The 21,066-nt window shown below is 36.8% G+C and overlaps 1 protein-coding gene across 4 annotated transcripts in view; it reads left to right on the top strand.

The window, feature by feature from the left end:
- LOC145293723 (serine incorporator 1-like) overlaps nucleotides 1-21,066 on the top strand; it is a 107,210-nt gene that overhangs the window by 13,333 nt on the left and 72,811 nt on the right. For all 4 annotated transcript variants that reach the window (XM_080140169.1, XM_080140171.1, XM_080140170.1 and 1 more), the window contains exons 2-3: nucleotides 17,307-17,471; nucleotides 20,049-20,248. In XM_080140169.1, the coding sequence (XP_079996295.1) occupies nucleotides 17,307-17,471; nucleotides 20,049-20,248 (365 nt within the window). The remainder of the gene's footprint in view (nucleotides 1-17,306; nucleotides 17,472-20,048; nucleotides 20,249-21,066) is intronic.

Genomic DNA, 21,066 nt, shown 5'->3' with positions numbered 1-21,066 from the left:
AAACAACAAATATATTCTATTAAAAAATTTTTTTTCAAAATCTTTGGATTCGGCATTAAATAACCCGAAAAGGGTTGATATGCCGTAAAACAACCAACCAACAATTGCTTTTTGTTATCAAATACTAACCTTCATTTGCACAAACTAAATCTGAAACAACCACCAAATTATTCAAAAGCCATCAAAACAGTTTCATTCTTTCATCAGCATATTGTATGAAGCAGAATATTCTATTGGTTCCATTAATTTCCCTGATAATTTTCTGGTCAGAATTCTTTCTAGGAAGACCTCGGGTAGTTAGATGAAGGACCATGTGAAGGTTGCCAACATTCTCATTGAAAGTGATTTTGGTAGAACAAACTGGGTTCAAACTTGGAACACCCAGGTCATCAGTCGGTGTCATTAACCATTTAACCATCATCACCTTTTTTTATTTCTACTATTAAACACATTTTTGATATTAACTTCTGTTAAGAGTTTATTTGTATTTACGTATATCCTTGGCTTTTTTTTTTATTGATTTCTCTTTGGCATTTGTCATTTCTTCTGCTTGTTCAGTATTTACTGTTTGTAAATCTTTTCAAAGCTTTTCTCTACGTTTCTTTTCTTGTAAGCTGACAAGAGGATTATTAGAAATCATAAATAGGATTGCATTTCAACTACGCATGTTTTTTTTTTTTTTTTTCTAATATTTTCCTCGTTTTACATAAAGCAGTGGTTCCCAACCTTTTTTTTTTCCCAATGGCGGTACACTAAGATTTTTTTTTGTGGTATGTCTATCTCAAAAAAAAATATTTTCTACTTGTAAAGCCTTTCTGCAATAAAATAAAAAAAACAAAACAAAAGATTATATAAAGAGAATTTTTATTCACATAAATCAATATAGCTTATATTCAATATCTGGTATCGTTTTGATATTGAAATCTGGTCTGAATTATTTGGCTCCGATGCTGATTCTCAGTACTTTAAAAACCTTCTGATATTCTGATTAATCGCCCCATCATTAACATAAACCATACTAATAGCTTACCAATTAGTATGTGGCAAATGTTTAGATTCCAAAAATTTGCTGATTTTTTTTTTTTTTTTTTTTTTTTTTGATTTATTTATTTAGTTTTTTTAAATTGAGCAGTGTCATCCTGAACAGAATTAAATTAAATGCTTTCTAGCTATTATATCTTAGCGGCACACCAGTTGGGAAACACTGACTTAAAGTTCTCTTTCATTTCTTTTGTCTGTTCCATTTTAACGTGATGGGAAGAATTGTTCAATTTTTCAAACAAATCAATCGAGCATTAAAAAAATAAAAGGCAACATTTTGACATCAAATATTTGTAATGCCATGGATCCTTTCATGTTGTCTCTATCTTCCATCACACAAGGCAGGTCATCATGTGTGTGTATTTTTATTGTTGTACAGTAAAGTCATTACTTATAAAGGCCCAGAGGCCACTCGAGGATAAAGGTTAATTAGTAAACACTGATAAATTGGTGAACAATGGTGGAAATTGGGTAGGAATTGATTATTTCTAAGGACGGTTTAACAATTTTTTTTTTTTTTTATGTTAGACTTGAAAACGACGGGGAATCAGCCCCATGGTATTGTGTTCCACTGATGGGCAGCTCCAAGGAAAGAAGCTTTGCTCATGGAATTTCCATTTAATTTTGAGTACAAATAGGGAAATTATTGGCAGTGGTTGTAGCTAGATGAGTGTTTGCTATGAATGTTTTACGGGAAGCAGTCATAGATTGAAACTCAGCCGAGTACCTGCCATGTAAATGATATAGCAGAGATAAACTCGTTATGTCTCTTTTGTGAGAAAGAATTAAGAGGGGGAGAAGAACAGGTCATCCATCACCAGATTTTAAAAATTTTTTTAAAGCTGGTTTTGTACCTCGTCAAGGCAGGATATGATGCTCTCAGCATCTCATCCCCCATTGAGTCGTCTGTTATGTGTTTGATGCAGGTTTTGTGCTGTCTCCCCACTGAACTGCATCCTTGTTTTAGCATTCACAAAAGAATGTTGCTGATGATTTCATCGTCGGCCTTCAAGCACTGATCAGCAAGTCTGGTTCTTATTTTGATCAGAACTAAGATCTGAGGAATGTGTCCGTAGAGTTGCTCTTTCGATGAGTGTTAGTTGTTTCCAGATGTTAAGAGCAATTCGTACTATTCTGGTGGTTCTATTCCATACACAAAAACTAATTCGGATTAATGTTCTCATCTTGAGTCTCATTCACACAATATTTTCAGCTGTCCTTCAGCTCTGACCTTCTTCAGATCTATCTTACTCGTGGAATCTTTCCGTTCAACTTGGATCTTTATGAAATTTGGAATGAAACACTTTATTTAATCCATGGGTGTAGCATGCTCTCATTCCATCAGCCAAAACAGAGTAGCATGCTACTTTCGTGGATTAAATAAAGGGTTTAATTTGAAATCCTGTACAGAGTCCCAAGTTTGTCGAGATACGTCTTAATGTCAGAGGTCACATCTGCTGAAACACTCAAGATGAAAACATTAGTCAAAATTATCCTCATCTAAAAAAATTCAGAAACTTTGGTGTTTGTGATTTAGTTTAAAAAAAAAAAAAAAAAAAAAAAAAAAATTGATAACGTGAAATGGAATGTTGATCGTTTGTCTTGAACTAAAAAAAAAAAAAATCTTTATACAATGCTAAAAAATTTAAGTCAATAAAAACATTTTATTGAATCTTGGGAATGGTTATATAACAAGACAAAAATCGATTCTATTTCTGTTTCTTTTGTTCTTTGGTAAACATCACTTTTTCGATGCATTAATAGTTCCGAAGGTAAATCTGTCAGGGAATGTGTCCAATTTAACAGACACATTCTTCTCGATAGAACTTAGCAGATGTTCTTCGACTTAAAATATCTGGATTTTTAAGTCTGCAATAAAGATTTTAGAATTAATATTGTGCATCAGTAATGTTGCCATAGAAACACATTTTGCAACATCTCTCCTGATTCTCTTTTCATCTCTTCCTGCAACTGATTCTCTTCATCTTTTTTTTTATGCTTTGATAAGATTTTCTTTAACATTTCTCCATCAATTGATTTTTTAAAATTATTTTTACATCTGTAAGTTTTTTTTTAAAAGTTGGTTGCGTTTTACATAGACAATTAAAATGTGTAGATAATTATTAGCCATTCATTTCATAGTGTATGTATTTATGCAAAATATGGCTACTTTTTAAAAACGTTTTATTCTAATTTTTTATTGTAGTTTGCTTGAAGCATTGTGTGTAGTGTGAAAAGCTCATGTTTGAGGGCTATGGTAATGCAGTTTGTGAGAATGGTGTATGCAGTAAAGAATGAGGACAATATTGAATGAATTTCAATTATGCATATTTATTTACTACCTCTAGTTTGAGAATTGATTTCAGTGGAGTTTTAAAGTTGTGTTCTGTCCCGCCTACAATCTTTTGAAGTGGCTTAAAAAATCTTAATAATACACACGGCCGTTCACTTAACATGCAGTCTTTCAATTCACTGGTCATTCCTTTTACCGCTTTTTTTATGCATCTTGCATAATCTAATTTGCATACAGTTTGCGTTACTCACACATGATCATCAAATACAAAAGTGACGTCACCATTTTAGTTTTTTCCTTTTTTTTTTCTTTTTTTTTTTTTTCTTAAGTGAATGAACATGACACCAATGCTTGTCAGGTTAGCTACAATTTTCCCTGTTACTAACAATGTGTATACAAGATGGTATATGTGAATTTCCCAAAATTTCTGAGAATATATTCTCTTCATCAGGAGAGGAAAGAAAGTTTAAATGGATTACGGACGAGGCTTACATTGTTCATTGAGTCGGCTCCTGAAAGTAGCAACTAGCCATCAGTCCCACAACGAAATGGTTCGCATATTCTTTAGTTAGTTTCCGGAGTAAAGTTGTTAATTCGATAATTGTTGATTATTGTTTTAAATTATTATTTATTATTGCTACTTTCGCTGCTTTTACGTATCAGTATAATCACATCGACACGCTGGTTCTCGTTAGATAACTGAAGTTAAGCAATGTTGAACCAGATTTGTAACCATTTGGGAATACCGGGTGCTGTATGTAAGAGGACTTCATTGACACATCTTCCTGCAAGAACCGCTAAAGCATAACATTGTCATCTTCCTTGACGAGGATGTACATCCGATTAGGGACAACTTGTGAATTTGATATTTCCTAGAAACTTTTTCCCTTCTGTTTCAAACCACTTAGGGTGAGTCCTGTTTCGGTATGGGGTATTTATTTCCCACAATACCATCTTAGAACAGATGATTGTTATGTATTTCATACCACATAATCATGATGACAGATCAGTTCTTGTCGGATTGCCAAGTTAAGCAACTTTGAGTTTACTCTGTGCCAGGTGAGTGACCATTTGAAAGTACTAGGCATTGTATGCAGAGCCTCGATACTTCCCTGTAAGAGATGTATAAATCTAACGTCATCTCCCCCTAACTGGGTATACATTCAGCTGGGGATGACTTGTGAATTTAATATTCCTATGACACTTTCTCCTTTAAAGGAAGTCGGTTCAACTTGCCTAAGGTGAATGCCATCCCATTTTTATTTTTTCTACTTATCAAAGTAGATAAGAGCAGGAGTATGACAGTTGCCTTATTTTAGCTATTAGTGCAAAAGTGCAACTATTCCAACATTTTGAAATAAATCCGTGTCGATAAGATGTACTGATTAGATAATTGTCTGCTTACCAATTAATCGGCCTTTAATAATCGGCCTTTAATAATCGGCCGATTACCAATTAATTGAATTCTTCATTTGATACTGATCACATTTGTCCATTTGAGGTGGTTCCCTCAACCCCTTCCCTAGTCAAACACATACAAGGAAAAAAATTCAGTTGTCCTTCAATGTTTGTAGCATAAATCATTTGTTTTCTATGGTTTATCAAATTGTTAGGTGAAAGTACAGATTAGTTAAAAAGAACACCCTCTCCTCCACATTTTTTTAATTTTTAATTTTTTTAAAAAATTTTTTTTTTTATTACATTTTCACCCCAAACAAGGCGCATTGCCACTTTGGTGTAGGGGGCTACTATCAGGGGCAGCAACTACTGGGGCACTAAGTTGGGATTTGGGCAGCAAGATGTCGGTTCACATTGCACTTGAACTTCTGTATGTCAGTACAGTTGGGAAAGCAGGAACTTGGAATGGAATTCCAGAGTCTAGCGGTTCTGGGGAAGAAACTACTAGAGTAGAAAGATCTTTTACATCTGAGGATCTCTACAGTGTGGAGGTGGGATTTAGCTGCCTGTCGGGTTTGTCGAGGGTGTCTACGTCGTGGGGGCACAAGTGTCTGCAGTTCGTCAGAGCATTCACCATTAAAATACTTGTAGAACAGGCAGAGGGATGCAACATTTCGTCGATGGGACAGGCTGAAGCTTAGATGTCAGTTTAGGGCCTATCAGATTGGCGACTGTTTTTTGAACCTTGTCTAGAAGCGAGAGACTAGTAGCAGATGCACCGGCCCAAATGTGACAACAATACTCCATACATGGGTGAATGGTGGCCTTATAGAGGTACAGGATACTTTCAGGTGTCAGTAGTTTTCTAGCACGGTAGAGAGAGCTTACCTTTTTTGCAGCGGTCCTGGCAATGTTTTCAATATAATTGTTCCAGCTCATGTTTCCTGTGAACGTTAGGCCAATCAGTTTGAAAGATGTACTCTCAGACAGGGAGTAACTGGCCATTGCTATTGGTGGCAGAGAAGGTTTCTTGTAATTATTGAAGGAAACCAGTTTAGTCTTGGCAGCATTGAATGTGACCATCCATTTATGTCCCCATTCCACTACAGATTTGAGGTCATCCTCTAGTGTTTTTGCCATTTCTTTAGATATGCGTTTGTTTTCCTGTCATGCCTGTTATAGAGTGTCATCAGCATATATACACATCTCAGAGGCAGTTTTGTCGGGGAGGTCATTAATAAATATTAGGAACAATAGAGGTCCAAGAATAGACCCCTGAGGCACTCCCGCATTTATATCACACTGTTTAGACGTACGACCATCGAGGACAATCTGGATTTTTCTCTTCTCTAAGAAAGATTTAATTATTTTAAGTATTCTACCAGTGATACCGTATGATTTAATTTTCCTGAGGAAAACCCTTGTGCCATACCCTGTCAAAAGCCTTAGATATATCTAGAGCTACCGCTCTGCCCTCCCCCGCTTTGTCCAGTGAATGGTATATACGTTCAGAGATTACAGTGAGGATGTCAGCTGTGGAACGGGCATGTCTAAATCCATATTGTTTGTCAGTCAGAAGTTTAGCATCTGTAAGTTGCCGGACTAGAGCATGGTTAATTATGGTCTCAAATATTTTAGCGAAAAATGAGAGAAGGCTAATAGGGCGATAATTTGATGGGTCAGTTCTTTCGCCAGAATTCTTGAATATTGGTACCACAGAAGCAGTTTTCCAACAGCCCGGAAAGCATGATTCATTAAGGCATTTGTTGTAGAGTTTGGAGAGAACTGGGGCTACTTTGGCAGAGCACTTTTTTAATAGCACAGCTGGGATGAGATCAGGTCCACATGCTTTAGAAGTGTCAAGGTTTTTTATGATAGTGTGTACCTGAGCAGGGGTGATTTTTAGATCGTCTTGCGTGGCGTCTGTCCGCAAAAGAAAGTCAGGCAGGGGGTGGTTGGTAGGGTCCAGTGTGGAGTTTGAGGCAAACCGGCTGGCAAGCATATTAGCCTTGTCGGTTGTTGAGCAAACAACCTTGTGATTGTTGGTTAGCGGGGGAATTGTTGATTGCCCATTATTTACTACACTGTTGTAGATTTTCCAGAAGTCACGATTTCCTAATTTTTGTGCTTCGATGAGTTTTTTAGTGGTTTCAGTAAATTCTCTCTTGGCTGTCGCTATTTCTTTCTTAACGTTATTTCTCGCTTCTATATACTTCTGTTTGTTTGAACTGGACTTATGTCGGTTAAATCTGCTGTATGCATGCTGCCTTTGAGTAATGGCAGTTGCGCAAGTCGAAGTAAACCATTGGGGAGAGTGGGGCTTGCTATAAAATTTCCGCATGGGAACATATGCTTCCATTGCTGTTTTGAACCATTCAGTGGTCTCATTTGCGCACTGTTCAGCAGGAAGAGAAAAAATATTTCCGCATGGGCCATCTCTGATAAGATCTCTGGTGGCTTCCCAGTCAGCCTTTTTATAATATCTCGTTGTTTTGAGCACTGGCTCTTCAGTTTTGGGTCTAGAGTTTAGGGCGATTTCTACCATTATCACTGCATGGTCAGCGTTCCCGAGTGGACTGTCAGCATTTGTTGTACAATCCTTGGGAACTGTAGTCAGAAACAGATCTAGAAGTGATGCTTGTTGTTCTTGCTGGTCAGGGAAACGGTTTGGAAACGTAACCATTTGTGATAGTTTTGCTATATCTCACTCCCTATGTGTGATGCTGCCCACTGCATCTGTGTGAGTAGAGAATCCAAGCCAGTTTTTGTGGTTAGCATGTTTAGAAATGGGTTTTCAGAAAGTTCTCCGCATAAGTATTATTGTTTTTTTTTATTGTTTTAACATCGTTTTATTTTTGTATTGGCATTGTTCAAGTTAACGCTGTGATTGTTTACAAATGATATGTTTCTGATTTGTGCAGACTGTGCTGCTTATGTTGAAGATTCAAATTTCAAAAGAATGACATGGAAAACTATTAAAAATTGGATTCTACATCTTCAACTTTCTACTGATGATAATGAAGCAGAATCAGCAAGATACATTTCTTCAAGCTTTGTTGAGGGTCAAGAAGATCAAAGTGAAAATAAAACTCTTTCCAACCTGTTTGATGAATTAACTTTGAATAAACCTACACTAACAAATCAAAACTTAGAACAGGTAGAAGCCGAGAAATTTGGATGCTGCAACTACTATAGAAATACAGGAATCACAATCTAAACTAATTCCTAATGCTTAAGTGCACAAAAGAACTTACCACTACTCATAAGAGATGATGATACATTCTAGTGGTGGAATAAGACACAGGAGACCTTGCCACTGTTGAGTAAACTGGCTTCAAGATATTTAAACGCACCACTTTCATCTGCGGAGAGTGAGAGGCTTTTTAGTACAGTGGGTAATGCATATGAACCTGTGAGGAACAGGCTGTGTCATGAGAATAGAGAAAATCTAATGTTTCTACATTACAACTTAAAAGTATTCAACTTTAAATACTGATTAGACTATGAGAACAGAGGAGGCAGGCAGCAAGAATAGAAGAGGAAGTAGAGCAGCAGCAGGTGCAGAACTTCAGCTTATAGTTATTCACTTTAAGAATTACAATTTGTACTTTGTAGTTGGTTTGTAATTTTTTTTTCTTATCTTGTTGTTTATATTATATCCATTTAAGAATTGGAAATTGTACTTTGTATTTTGTAATTTTAGTTAATAAAGTCAAAAAGCCGTAATAGTGGCCAGACACTTAATTAAATGTTAATTTACATTAACACAGTAACTGCTAATTTATCGAAGCTATCTGATGAATCACTTGGCAGTGATGAAATGATTTAAACTTAACGAAAAGTAATTAATTGGCCGATTACCAATTAGTCGGCAAAGTGGTTGATTAGGTCGATTACCAATTACCTGTTGATTAATTGATAAACCCCTAATGTTTAAAAATTTTTTTTTTTTTAAACAGCCTTTGTTAAAAGTTAGTTGTTCTATTAAACCTTTTATTGTTTAAATAATTTGACTTTGTGCTTTTATTTAAAAAATAAAGGTTAAAAAAGATTTTTCACTCAGTAATGAGCTTTGGAAGACAGTGAGAAAAACTCCCACAATCGCCAAAAGATAAGCGTTTTATTATTACTAGTCACGATTTGGAAAAAATAACTCGCAAATGTGATTTTTTTTTTTTTTTTTTTTTTTCACTTTCAACGTAAATCTCTGCCATGCTATTTTTTGTAGATAGGATTTTCAAGTTAAATTCAATTTTTATGGCATCTTTCTATTAAAAATACTGTAATCTTTTTCTGCTAGTTCCCACCTCTCTTTAATGGATAACTTAATCCATTCATGACAAAGGAGTTTGCAGTGTTTATAGCTTAAATTAAAAGAACTTGAACAAAACAAAAGGTATAAACATGTTCAGGAGTTTAAGTGCACAGATTGATTCCTAGGAAATTCTTGGGCCTGCCTTGAGGCAGTTAAAAATCTTTGAACAAATATATTGAGGCTGCTACAAAAAAGTGGTCTGCCTCTGATGTGCTAGAAAATTACTCCCACCCAATAGTATCCCATATCGTTACAAAGTCACAATCCACTGATGCATGAAGCATTGTTACATCTCGACTGGTGTATCTATCACTAGTATCGCACTCTTAAGATTTCCAAAAGAGTCTCAAATCAACATATCCTGCATTATCAGCCAAACTATAAACTTTGTCCCATCCCCAAAATTCCGCATTTCTGTGCCTGTTTTATCAGTATTTTAATGGAATGTGCTCTGAACTCATAGCATTTATATTCCCTCAACATACATACTCCAAACTTACTTGATAAGCAGCAAAATCTCGCCCCTTCACTGATGTCTATAAAATCAAGAAAGTTTTCTACTCCAATAGTTTCTTCCCTTGAACTGCTAGACTTTGTGATTCTGTCTCTGTTTCCTGCTTCCCTGACTGTACTAACCTGCAGAAATTTAAATGTAATGTGAACTCGACTCCTCACAGTTCCTTTGTTAGACACTTACCCAAATAGTAGCCCCTTACATTCCAAGTTGCAATAAGTCTTGTTTAGGGGTGAAAAAAACCCCAAACAAACCTTACACATCCTCTCACCCAGTCAATGAACATCATTCTCCCCTACCTATATTAGAAAATACAAAGAAAAGGGTGTTGTGAGCTTAGCACAGTTACTTAGTCAGTCCAGGGCACATCAGGTTTTCTTGCTACTATACTTGTGTGTGTGTGTATATATATATATATATATATATATATATATATAAACACACAATGTGAGTCACGGGAAATGGATTTATTTTAGAACTCGCCTTGCTCTCCTCACAGTTTTGTTTCCTTAAAAACATGTTTTCCGAGTTTTTTCCTTAAAAGCATCATATCTATATATATATATATATATATATATATATATATATATAAAAAATAAGCTTAAACCAGGCCTAGGGACAAACAAATCCAACTTGCCTCCTCCCTTGAGGCTTGCATTCACTAACATCCGTAGGTTTAGAACTAATTTAGCTGATGTTGAAGCATTTCACCTAACAAATACCCAGGATATCTTAGCACTAAGCGAGACTAACCTACACTCCTCTAACTACTTCACCATGCCTGCCTATCTCCCACTCTGCCGTAAGGACTCTAACAGACATATGCACGGACTTGGAGTCTACATTAGTAACACCCTCCCCCTGACTAGAGAAACAAACCTAGAAACGGACGATCAAGCCTTTATGTGCTTTAGACTAAACATGCAACACAACATTAGCTACTGTGATTTTCTCTACCGCTCTCCCTCGACCCAAGACTGCACCATAATAAACAAAGTCTCTGACAGTATAGACACAGTACTCTCCCTCAACACTAGCGCACAAGTACATGTATTTGGTGACTTTAATGTTCACCACAAAAACTGGCTTGGATTCTCTACTCACACAGATGCAGCGGGCAGCACGACACATAGTTTTGCTATATCTCACTCCCTATCACAAATGGTTACGTTTCCAACCCGTTTTCCTGACCAGCAAGAACAACAAGCATCACTTCTAGATCTGTTTCTGACTACAGTTCCCGAGGATTGTACAACAAATGCTGACAACCCACTCAGGAACGCTGACCATGCAGTGATAATGGTAGAAATCGCCCTAAATTCTAGACCCAAAACTGAAGAGCCAGTGCTCAAAACAACGAGATATTATAAAAAGGCTGACTGGGAAGCCATCAGAGATCTTATCAGAGATGCTCCATGGGGAAATATTTTTTTTTCTTCCTGATGAACAGTGCGCAAACGAGACCACTGAATGGTTCAAAACAGCAATGGAAGCACATGTTCCCATGCAGAAATTTTATAGCAAGCCTCACTCTCCCCAATGGTTTACTTCAACTTGCGCAACTGCCATTGCTCAAAGGCAGCATGCATACCGCAGATTTAACCGACATAAGTCCAGTTCAAACAAACAGAAGTATATAGAAGCTAGAAGTAACGTTAAGAATGATGACACGACCATCTACGGCTACACATCAAAGGCTGTAAATGACAAAGTTCTCTCTGATTCTCTCTCCTCTGATCTCGAGCGCGTGGTTCAGTGGGAGAAGATGTGGCTGGTTACCTTTAATGCATCCAAAACCAAACTCCTATCCTTACATCATCAACGCTCTGATCCCCATCTGGCATCAATTGTGATGGATGGCTCTCGTCTGGGTGAGGCCCCGTGTTTTGACAAGCTTCTGGGTTTGACCTTTACTCCTGATCTGAAATGGAACACGTACATCAAGTCTGTTGCCAAGGTCGCTGGAAAGATGGTGGGATCCTTCTACCGCTCCAGAAGATATCTCACTACTGATGCAATTCTCTATCTATATAAAAGCCAAGTACGTCCAAGGATGGAGTACTGTTGCCATATCTGGGCGGGAGCTGCTAAGGACAGCCTATCCTGCCTTGAGAGAGTACAAAATAGACTTCGTGGCTTAGTGGGGGATGCCCTTTTCTCTACCCTGCAACCTCTCTCCCACAGAAGAGACGTTGCGAGCCTGTCCTTGTTTTATCGTTATTTCCATGGCAGGTGCTCGTCTGAACTCCAATCTCTGGTCCCCCCTCGCCAATCTTTCACGAAAAACACCCGTCTAGCTGAATCCACTGTGAAAAATTTCCCCCACTCTATATCTGTGCCTAAATCAAAACGCAGATTCCATGAACAAAGCTTCTTTCTTAGAACTGCACGCCTGTGGAACTCTGTTCCGTCTGCCTGCTTCCCTCCGGACTACAACTTGGTTGTCTTCAAGTCCAATGTTAACAAATTCCTAATGAACCGCCCCCTTAAGTAAACATTTCAGCAAATCTCCTCACTAACGTAATGTACTTGCAATAACCCTTATCCCTGAGTGGCTTCCGGGCCTTGATAAGTGGTGATCACTGTGTAAAAAAAAAAAAAAAAAAATAGCGACAGCCAAGAGAGAATTTACTGAAACCACTAAAAAACTCTTCGAAGCACAAAAATTAGGAAATCGTGACTTCTGGAAAATCTACAACAGTGTAGTAAATAATGGGCAATCAACAATTCCCCCACTAATCAACAATCACGAGGTTGTTTGCTCAGCAACCGACAAGGCTAATATGCTTGCCAGTCGGTTTGCCTCAAACTCCACACTGGACCCTTCCAACCACCCCCTCCCTGACTTTTCTTTGCGGACAGACGCCACGCTAGACGATCTAAAAATCACCCCTGCTCAGGTACATGCTATCATAAAAAATCTTGACACTTAAGCATGTGGACCTGATCTCATCCCAGCTTAAAAAAGTGCTCAGCCGAAGTAGCTCCAGTTCTCTCCAAACTCTACAACAAATGCCTTAATGAATCATGCTTTTCAGACTGTTGGAAAACTGCTTCTGTGATACCAATATTCCAGAATTCTGGCGAAAGAACTGACCCATCAAATTATCGCCCCATTAGCCTTCTCCCACTTTTCGCCAAAATATTTGAGACCATAATTAACCATGCTCTAGTCCGGCACCTTACAGATGCTAAACTTCTGACTGACAAACAATATGGATTTAGACAAGCCCGTTCCACAGCTGACATCCTCACTGTAATCTCTGAACGTATATACCATTCACTGGACAAAGCGGGGGAGGGCAGAGTGGTAGCTCTAGATATATCTAAGGCTTTTGACAGGGTATGGCACAAGGGCCTCCTCAGGAAAATTAAATCATACGGTATCACTGGTAGAATACTTAGCATAATTGAATCCTTCTTAGACAAGAGAAAAATCCAGGTTGTCCTCGACGGTCGAACATCTAAACAGTGTGATATAAATGCGTGAGTGCCTCATGGGTCTATTCTTGGACCTCTATTGTTCCTGATATTAATAAATGACCTCCCCGATAAAATTGCCTCTGAAATGGGTATATATGCTGATGACACTACACTCTATAACAGGCACGACAGGAAAACAAATGAACACATATCTAAGAAAATGGCAAAAACACTAGAGGATGACCTCCAATCTGTAGTGGAATGGGGACATATATGGATGGTCACATTCAATGCTGCCAAGACTAAACTGGTTTCCTTCAATAATTACAAGAAACCTTCTCTGCCACCAATAGCAATGGCCAGTTACTCCCTGTCTGAGAGTACATCTTTCAAACTGCTTGGCCTAACGTTCACAGAAAACATGAGCTGGAACAATTATATTGAAAACATTGCTAGAGCCGCTGCGAAAAAGGTAGGCTTTCTCTACTGTGCTAGAAAACTACTGACACCTGAAAGTATCCTGTACCTCTATAAGGCCACCATTCGCCCATGTATGGAGTATTGTTGTCACATTTGGGCTGGTGCATCTGCTACTAGTCTCTCGCTCCTAGACAAGATTAAAAAAGGAGTCGCCAATCTGATAGGCCCCGAACTGGCATCTAAGCTTCAGCCTCTCTCATCGACGGAGCGTTGCGTCCCTCTGCCTGTTCTACAAGTATTTTAATGGTGAATGCTCTGATGAACTGCAGACACTTGTGCCCCCACGACGTAGACACCCTCGACAAACCCGACAGGCAGCTAAATCCCCCCCCCCCCAACACAGTAGAGATCCCTAGATGTAAAAGATCTTTCTATTCCAGTAGTTTCTTCCCCAGAACCGCTAGACTCTGGAATTCCATTCCAGGTTCCTGCTTCCCTAACTGTATTGACATGCAGAAGTTCAAGTGCAACGTGAACCGACATCTTGCTGCCCAAATCCCTACATAGTACCCCAGTAGTTGCTGTCCCTGATAGTAGCCCCCTACACCAAAGTGGCAATGTGCCTTGTTTGGGGTGAAAATGTAATAAAAAAAAAAAAAAAAAAAAAAAAAAATACACACACACACACACACACGGTGATTCACGGGAACAGACGTTTTTAAGGAAACAGAACTGTATGAAGCGAGAAAGGAGCATTCTAAAAGCATCCGTTTCCCATGACTCGCCTTGTATATAATAACACTAGAAATAATTAAAGGCTTGTGTATTAGTTGCTACTATTAGTTCTAAATCAATTGCTATTTGGCTTTATGCCTAAAGTTATTGCATTTTGCTGGAAGAAACTCGAAGGTATTGATCAGATATGATGCAGTATTGTAAATATCTGTTAGAAGTGTGAGATAATGCTTGTTTTATTTTTTTTTTTTACTCAAAGACAAGATGTTCCAATTGGTGTACGGATAATTTATTTGGATCAAAAAATTGGTTCCCTAGTGTTACACTGCCACCAACTATGAAATTAACTAAACAAAATTGAAATCCCATTAAGTTAAAATAATGTTGATAACAGTGTGAATAAAATAGTAATTTGTGTTCAATGAATTGTTTACAATGGCTGTCATGGATGTGCATCAGAAGCAGAGATGTGTTATTGAATTCTTGGCAAAGGTGCATTGAGAATGATGGTGACGATGTAGAAAAATGAATTCTGGAGCACAAAAAGTTACTCGTTGTAATAGTATTACTTCTATCTTTATAGCTCTTCAGCTTTTTGAGTGAAAAAAAGGGAGGCTTTATTTATGGAACAACCCTTGTAAAAACTAGACTTGAAGGTTTAAACTTACTTCCAATTTATGGCTGTCCATCTGTAACAAGATTGAATGGATAATTTAGCATAAATTACTAGGGCTAAGACAAAAGCATATTCTTTTCATTGGACTCTAGAATATATATCCATTGATATCTGATATGTCTTTTATACGGAGTCATGTGGTTCTCGATTGATTAACTGTCGGAAATATACTAGAGAGTAAAAAACAATGAAAAGAATATTCTGTTGTCCTAGCCAAAAATATTTAAAAAAAAAAAAAATTGTTTACTTATAGTTTTTGTTTGTTGATGTTAGCAATAAACAATGGGAAAAAAAATATTATTTTAGGTCAAATATGAACAATTGATATTTGCAAAAGAATACAAAGAATGTGTTGACATTATTACTATGCAAAAACAATGTTTGTTTTTTTTATTTTTATTTTTTTTACATGGGGGTCACCGCTTATCAAGGCCCAGGAGCCACTTGGGGATAAGGGTTATTGTGTGTACACTAATCAGTGGGATAGTATTGTAGTAATAGTTAGTATTGGGGATTTGATAGGTGTCATTTCTTAAGGGGGCGGTTCATCAGGAATTTGTTTATGTTGGACTTGAAGACATCCAAGTTGAATTTGGGAGGGAAACAGGCAAGCGGCAGAGAGTTACACAGCCGTGCAGTTCTAAGAAAGAAGCTTTGTTCATGGAATCTACGTTTTGATTTAGGCACGGATAAAGAGTGGGGAAAATTATTGACAGTGGTTTCAGCTAGTCGGGTGTTTTTCGTGAAAGATTGGCGGGGGGGCGGGGGAAAGAATGGATCTCAGACGAGTACTTGCCATGGAAAGAACTGAACAATGTGGAAAAAATGAGTTTACACAAAAAAAGAAACATGGCTAGCTGCTGTGTTTACTAACAGATGAATAAGAGGAATAGACACATGCTTCTCATTGCACATACAGCAGATGTAGCACTCTTTCCACTAAGGCATGAATGAACTTTTTTTTTTTTTTTTTTTTACAAGCAAGTCACTACTTATCAAAGGCCACTCTCGAGGAGAAGGGTTACGGTGGTCATCAAGACAACAGCATAGTAATCATTAGTAGTGGAAATTGGATATAATTTGATTATTTAAAGACCCAGCTCAATAGGAACTTGTTTACATTGTACTTGAAGACGACCATATTGTAGTCGGTCAGAAAGCAGGCCAACGGAATAGGCTGGGATTTCTAGGAAAGAAACATTGTTCATGGAATTTGTTTAGATTTAGGTACAGATAGTGGAGGAAATTGGTGATTGTAGTTAGATGAGTGTTTGTTTATAAAAATTTGGCAAATATGGCAATAATGATAGAGCTTGTGAGTTTGGCAAAAGGTTTGATTTGAGCTCGCGAGTTTGGCAAAAGGTTTGATTTGAGCTCGCGAGTTTGGCAAAAGGTTTGATTTGAGCTTGCGAGCTGTGCAAAAGGTTTGATTTGAGCTTGCGAGCTGTGCAAAAGGTTTGATTTGAGCTCGCGAGCTGTGCAAAAGCTCGTGAGTTTGGCAAGACTATTAAAATTTCCTGGGTTTTGTGCAAATGGACTTTAAGTTGATTTTTACCTGTATGTGATTAAAGTTAGGAAAATGTGTGTTGTGAATTTCTTCTCTTCCCTCTTCTATTCTGACCATATCGTCATCTCTCACATTGATGGCTACCAAGAGGCGTGCACAGGTTCACAAGTATAAAAAAAATAAAATGAAACACAAACTGACACATTCTGCAAATATCAGTTGCATTCTGTGTGTGCATGACACCATCGACCTACTACACGCTAAAGTCCACATCTACATTTTGGCTTGTGTTCAACATTTGATGTCCGCTCATTTCAATTTCCTAAAGCTATCTCAATCTGGTCCAAGCCACAATCTTCCTTCCACTATGTTCAACTACATACTGTCCTTAATTGTAACTGTTATCAACTGTTGCACACCCAAGACTGTTCATAAACTTTGTCTCTAAAATATATTGACTGATCTTTTGTTTGGTCCTTTGTCCCAAATCACTGCCACACCTTAACAATTCTATTCAGCTTCCTTTTGTGTATCTTGCTGAACAACTTCAGTATTGTTCTGCTGAGGAAACTTCTTTTCAATTTTTAACACTTTCACAGAAACTAAGATTCAACCCAGAGCAAAATAATTGAGTTATTGTTGTTCTTTATAATGGTCTCCCTTATTAGCCACACACACACAAACACACAATATCAGCATCTACACACTGACTACTACACTATCACTCGAGTTGCTTACTTGCATGTTAATGATTATGATTACCTGTTCATAATGTTCTAAAGAATTGGTTGACCATAATGTTATACCAGTAATCGCCGTAGATAAGTTCCCCTCTGAATGACAAATCTCATTGACTAGAGTAAATCTAATAAATGATTTATGATGCTACAATTTCTGATTTTATTTTTTTTTTTAATTTATTTTATTTTTCTGTCATTTCTGTTTATTTATCTTGACTTTTTTTTCCCCTGCATGTCTTTTCAGTTGGCATGCTGCTGTGGCAGTGCTGCCTGTTCCCTATGTTGCTCAGCCTGTCCGTCTTGCAAATCCTCTACAGCAAGTCGCATTGGTTACGCCATGATGCTGGTCTTCAGTACAATTGTTGCTAGTATCATGCTTATACCAGATCTACGGACCAAACTGGATCAGGTAATTGTTTTCTTTTTTATTGCTTTTTTTATTTTAGATATCCTCAATTTTTTTTTTTTTTTGCGTGTTCCTGAAAAGAATAAGATGACAAAAAAAAAAAATTGGTTTTTGTCTTAAATATCAAATGATAAACTTCAAAAACAATTGTTTTCAAACAAAATTTCTGCGATGAATTCCGACATCAGATTGTTGATCATGCGTTTTTCTCAGATTTTATCCCTTAATTGAAATCTTGAATTTTTCAGAAGAGAGTTGGTTATTCATATTCTTTGGATTCTTCGGACTACTGTTCTCATTTTGAGTGCCATTTTTACAATGTTTCAGTCAATCTAATCTCCTACATTCTTCAGCTTTATATCTTGTCGAACTAGAGAATCTTTCTGCCCAACTCGGAGAATCTTCACTGAATTTCAAATGGAACCCTTTATATAAGTCATGGGAGTAGCATACTCTCATTCTGTTTGCCATGACTGGATAGGGTATTTAGTTTTCTCCCACTGCAAGAACTGCAACACTAGTGTCGGAAAGTGGGATTGAGAAGTCAGTGTTCCAAAGGAAGGGCACACTAACCTGCAAAAAAGTGCCTGTGCAGTCCTGTCAGCATTCACCAGTGAGAGCGCCTCAGGCGGTTAGCAATAAACTAACCCCTTCTCAAAGAGAGAAGGCAAAGCCTGGGAGGGTGGACCTCCTAGAACTGCACAAAACTTTACTCCTACCACAAAATCAGCAGGGATGGATCATTACAGGAATGATTTAATCTCTGTTGGATTTTGGGAGCCCAGGATAAAGATCCCTAGCAGTGACTGAATAAAAGTTGTAAGTAATTCACAATGGTATTTTCAGTTGTCTACACTAAGGGTCAAACCTTCAGAAGAAGATTAGTTTTACAATTGAATTTTTCCAAGTACTCATGCAACAGAAAGATTTCCAACTAGTGATTTCAAAAGTACAAAAAAAAAAAAGTCTTAGGTGCCATAAGTTACCAAAACCTATAGCCCTCCAGCCTTAATGGTTATCTTCAGAGTTAACAACAAATAGGTATCAAAACTTCAAAAATTAATGCAATTAAATATTTGCACATGCATAGAGGGTACACATTAAGTTGACTTGTGCCTGCCAAGTTCCAGTTTTTCAGTTTTCACCCCTTAGCTATTTTTACAGGTTAAAAACCAAATCGAATTTGTTCCACAGATCCGAATTCCCTACATTTCAAGTTTCCAGTTTGTAGACCAAAAATTGACAGTTGTTTGGCAGAGATCATTGCTCACAGAGATAGACAAGGTCACTTATATAGATTAGATATGTCCCTGACTCATTTGTTTACAACTGTCACTATTTATTCTACTTTGATTTGATTTAATAATTTTTAAACTGTGATGTATCTGTTCAAACATTTTTTATTAAAAATAATTTTTCATTCTACATCTATATATCGATAAAAGTGAGAATGTATATGAGGGCACTTCTCAACCTATATACTCAACAAAATTTTGATCTACGAACTTGAAATTTGGTATATTGGGTATTTAGACATGTGGAAAACTTTTTCATCCATTTTCATCTGACCTAAAGGGTCAAAATTAAAAAATTATTATGTGGGAGTCTTCCATGAACAAAGTTTCTTTCTGTATTTTTGAATTTATTGTACCATGCTGAAATAATTATTTAGAAAGTCATTAACATAGGGAGGGTGTTTTGTAACTATTCTGTACTTTCCCCTAACAATTTAATAATAAAATAAAGATATTGTAAAATTTGAATTTAACTTGAAAATATTATTAAAAAAAAAAATAGCATGGTACAATAAGTGCATAAAATACCATGACGCGACTTTCTGATTAAATACAAGCAGTTTTTATTCAATTCTAATGTAAACAAATACTTGCTGAGCTGTGCATCTTCTTGGATAATCAATTCCTCTCATGTAAACTTCTGCCTATCCACCCACTCATTCAAATTCTCTCAGTGGTGTTTATTCAACTGGAAATCTTTTTAACACTTATTGAGTGACTCCAGTGCTTTACTAAATAATAAAAAAAATAAATAAATAACCTATTGATAACTAAAAAATAAAACAATGTGCACATTAATATACTCGGCTTTAGTAAATATTTTCCCCCTCTGTATGAAGAATGCGACACAAGGTGGACAGTCAAGCCCGCATCCCTAAAGGAGAGGCACTTTGGATTTTTAAAAATTGCCTAAGCAATCTTGTAGGATTCCTGGTAAGGGAATAAACTTACTCGACCAGAAAGACAGGAAGCTATGAACTGGGAGGGTGGACAATCTAGGACTACTTAGAACCATGCCTCAGCCTGACAGATGGAAGGTTATTTCCTATTCAAAAATGGTCAAAACTCAGTCGGGCTGTGTTGAGGACGTGGATGTATTGACTAGTGTGAATATAACCTACCCAAGCTGTGCCATTATGCTTTTAATATGATAATAAACAATATGAGGATGTTGTTTTAAAAAATGTATTTGTTACATTAAATTTCTTTTGTAACTTTTTAAAAAATATTTTCCTAGTTCTTTTGTTGCTATAGTTTGGATATTTAAATTTTTCTTTTTATTCAGATACCGGGTTTGTGTAAGAACTTTTTCAGTGAAGACATAATACACAACGTGAACAACCGCACTGCGTTCTGCGATGAAGTTGTTGGTTATTTGTCCGTATACAGGGTTTGCTTTGCGACGACTGCATTCTTTTTTATATTTTCTCTGCTAATGATTAATGTGAAGTCCTCGAGAGATCCAAGATCTGGAATTCAAAATGGGTAAGTCATGCAGTTTTTCTTGTTTTTTTTTTTTTGGGGGGGGGTCCTGGTTATGACCTTAAACTATATCTGATGGTGAGGCTCCAGCGTGCGGACTTACGGGAGTGTGGAGACACCCTTTAATTGCCATTGCTCTCAGGTCCACTCTGACCCGGAGTGGTAGTACCTGTTAGGGTCCCAACTATGGGTTAAATAGAAACTGACTTAAAAAAAAAAATAAATATATTCTATTAAAAAATTTTTCTTCAAAATCACTGGATTCGGCATTAAATAACCTAAAAAGGGTTGATATGCCATAAGACAAAAGCAACCAACCAACTTGGTTTTGTGATTTTTAAAAAAAACTTCATATGTATGAATTTATTTATTTTTAAAAAAAATTCAATTCACTTACAAGAGTTATTACTGGAATAGTTTTATTTTTAAATACTTTTAACAAATATATATATATTTAATTTATTTTGGATAATCAACTGTTATAGAAATTCACCGTTTCTAGATACATTGTTAAAGGGAGATAATTCATTACGATCCACAAGGAATGGACCTGATTCATGATTTCTATTTTAGATTAACCATTTTTCAGTAATAAATTTTTTAACGTTTATTTGATTTATTGAACAGTATGAATATTGCACATAAAAATATACTCTTACATATGTGTACTGCATTTATTTTCTTTTAATGCTTGGTTTCAATTCTATCAGCTGACATTATTCAGTAACCCTTATCGTGACAGAATTCTAGATTATTTTAGACTTTACATTCATTTCCTTGAGTAATGACAAAGTTTTTGGAAAAAAAATATTTTGCGATTT

This window comes from Euprymna scolopes, chromosome 15, assembly GCF_053919585.1.
Source record: "Euprymna scolopes isolate OS-2025 chromosome 15, ASM5391958v1, whole genome shotgun sequence".
Classification (NCBI taxonomy): Eukaryota; Metazoa; Mollusca; class Cephalopoda; order Sepiida; family Sepiolidae; genus Euprymna; species Euprymna scolopes.
The sequence above is the reverse complement of the archived record's forward strand: the minus strand, read 5'-3'. Positions and strand labels throughout refer to the sequence as shown.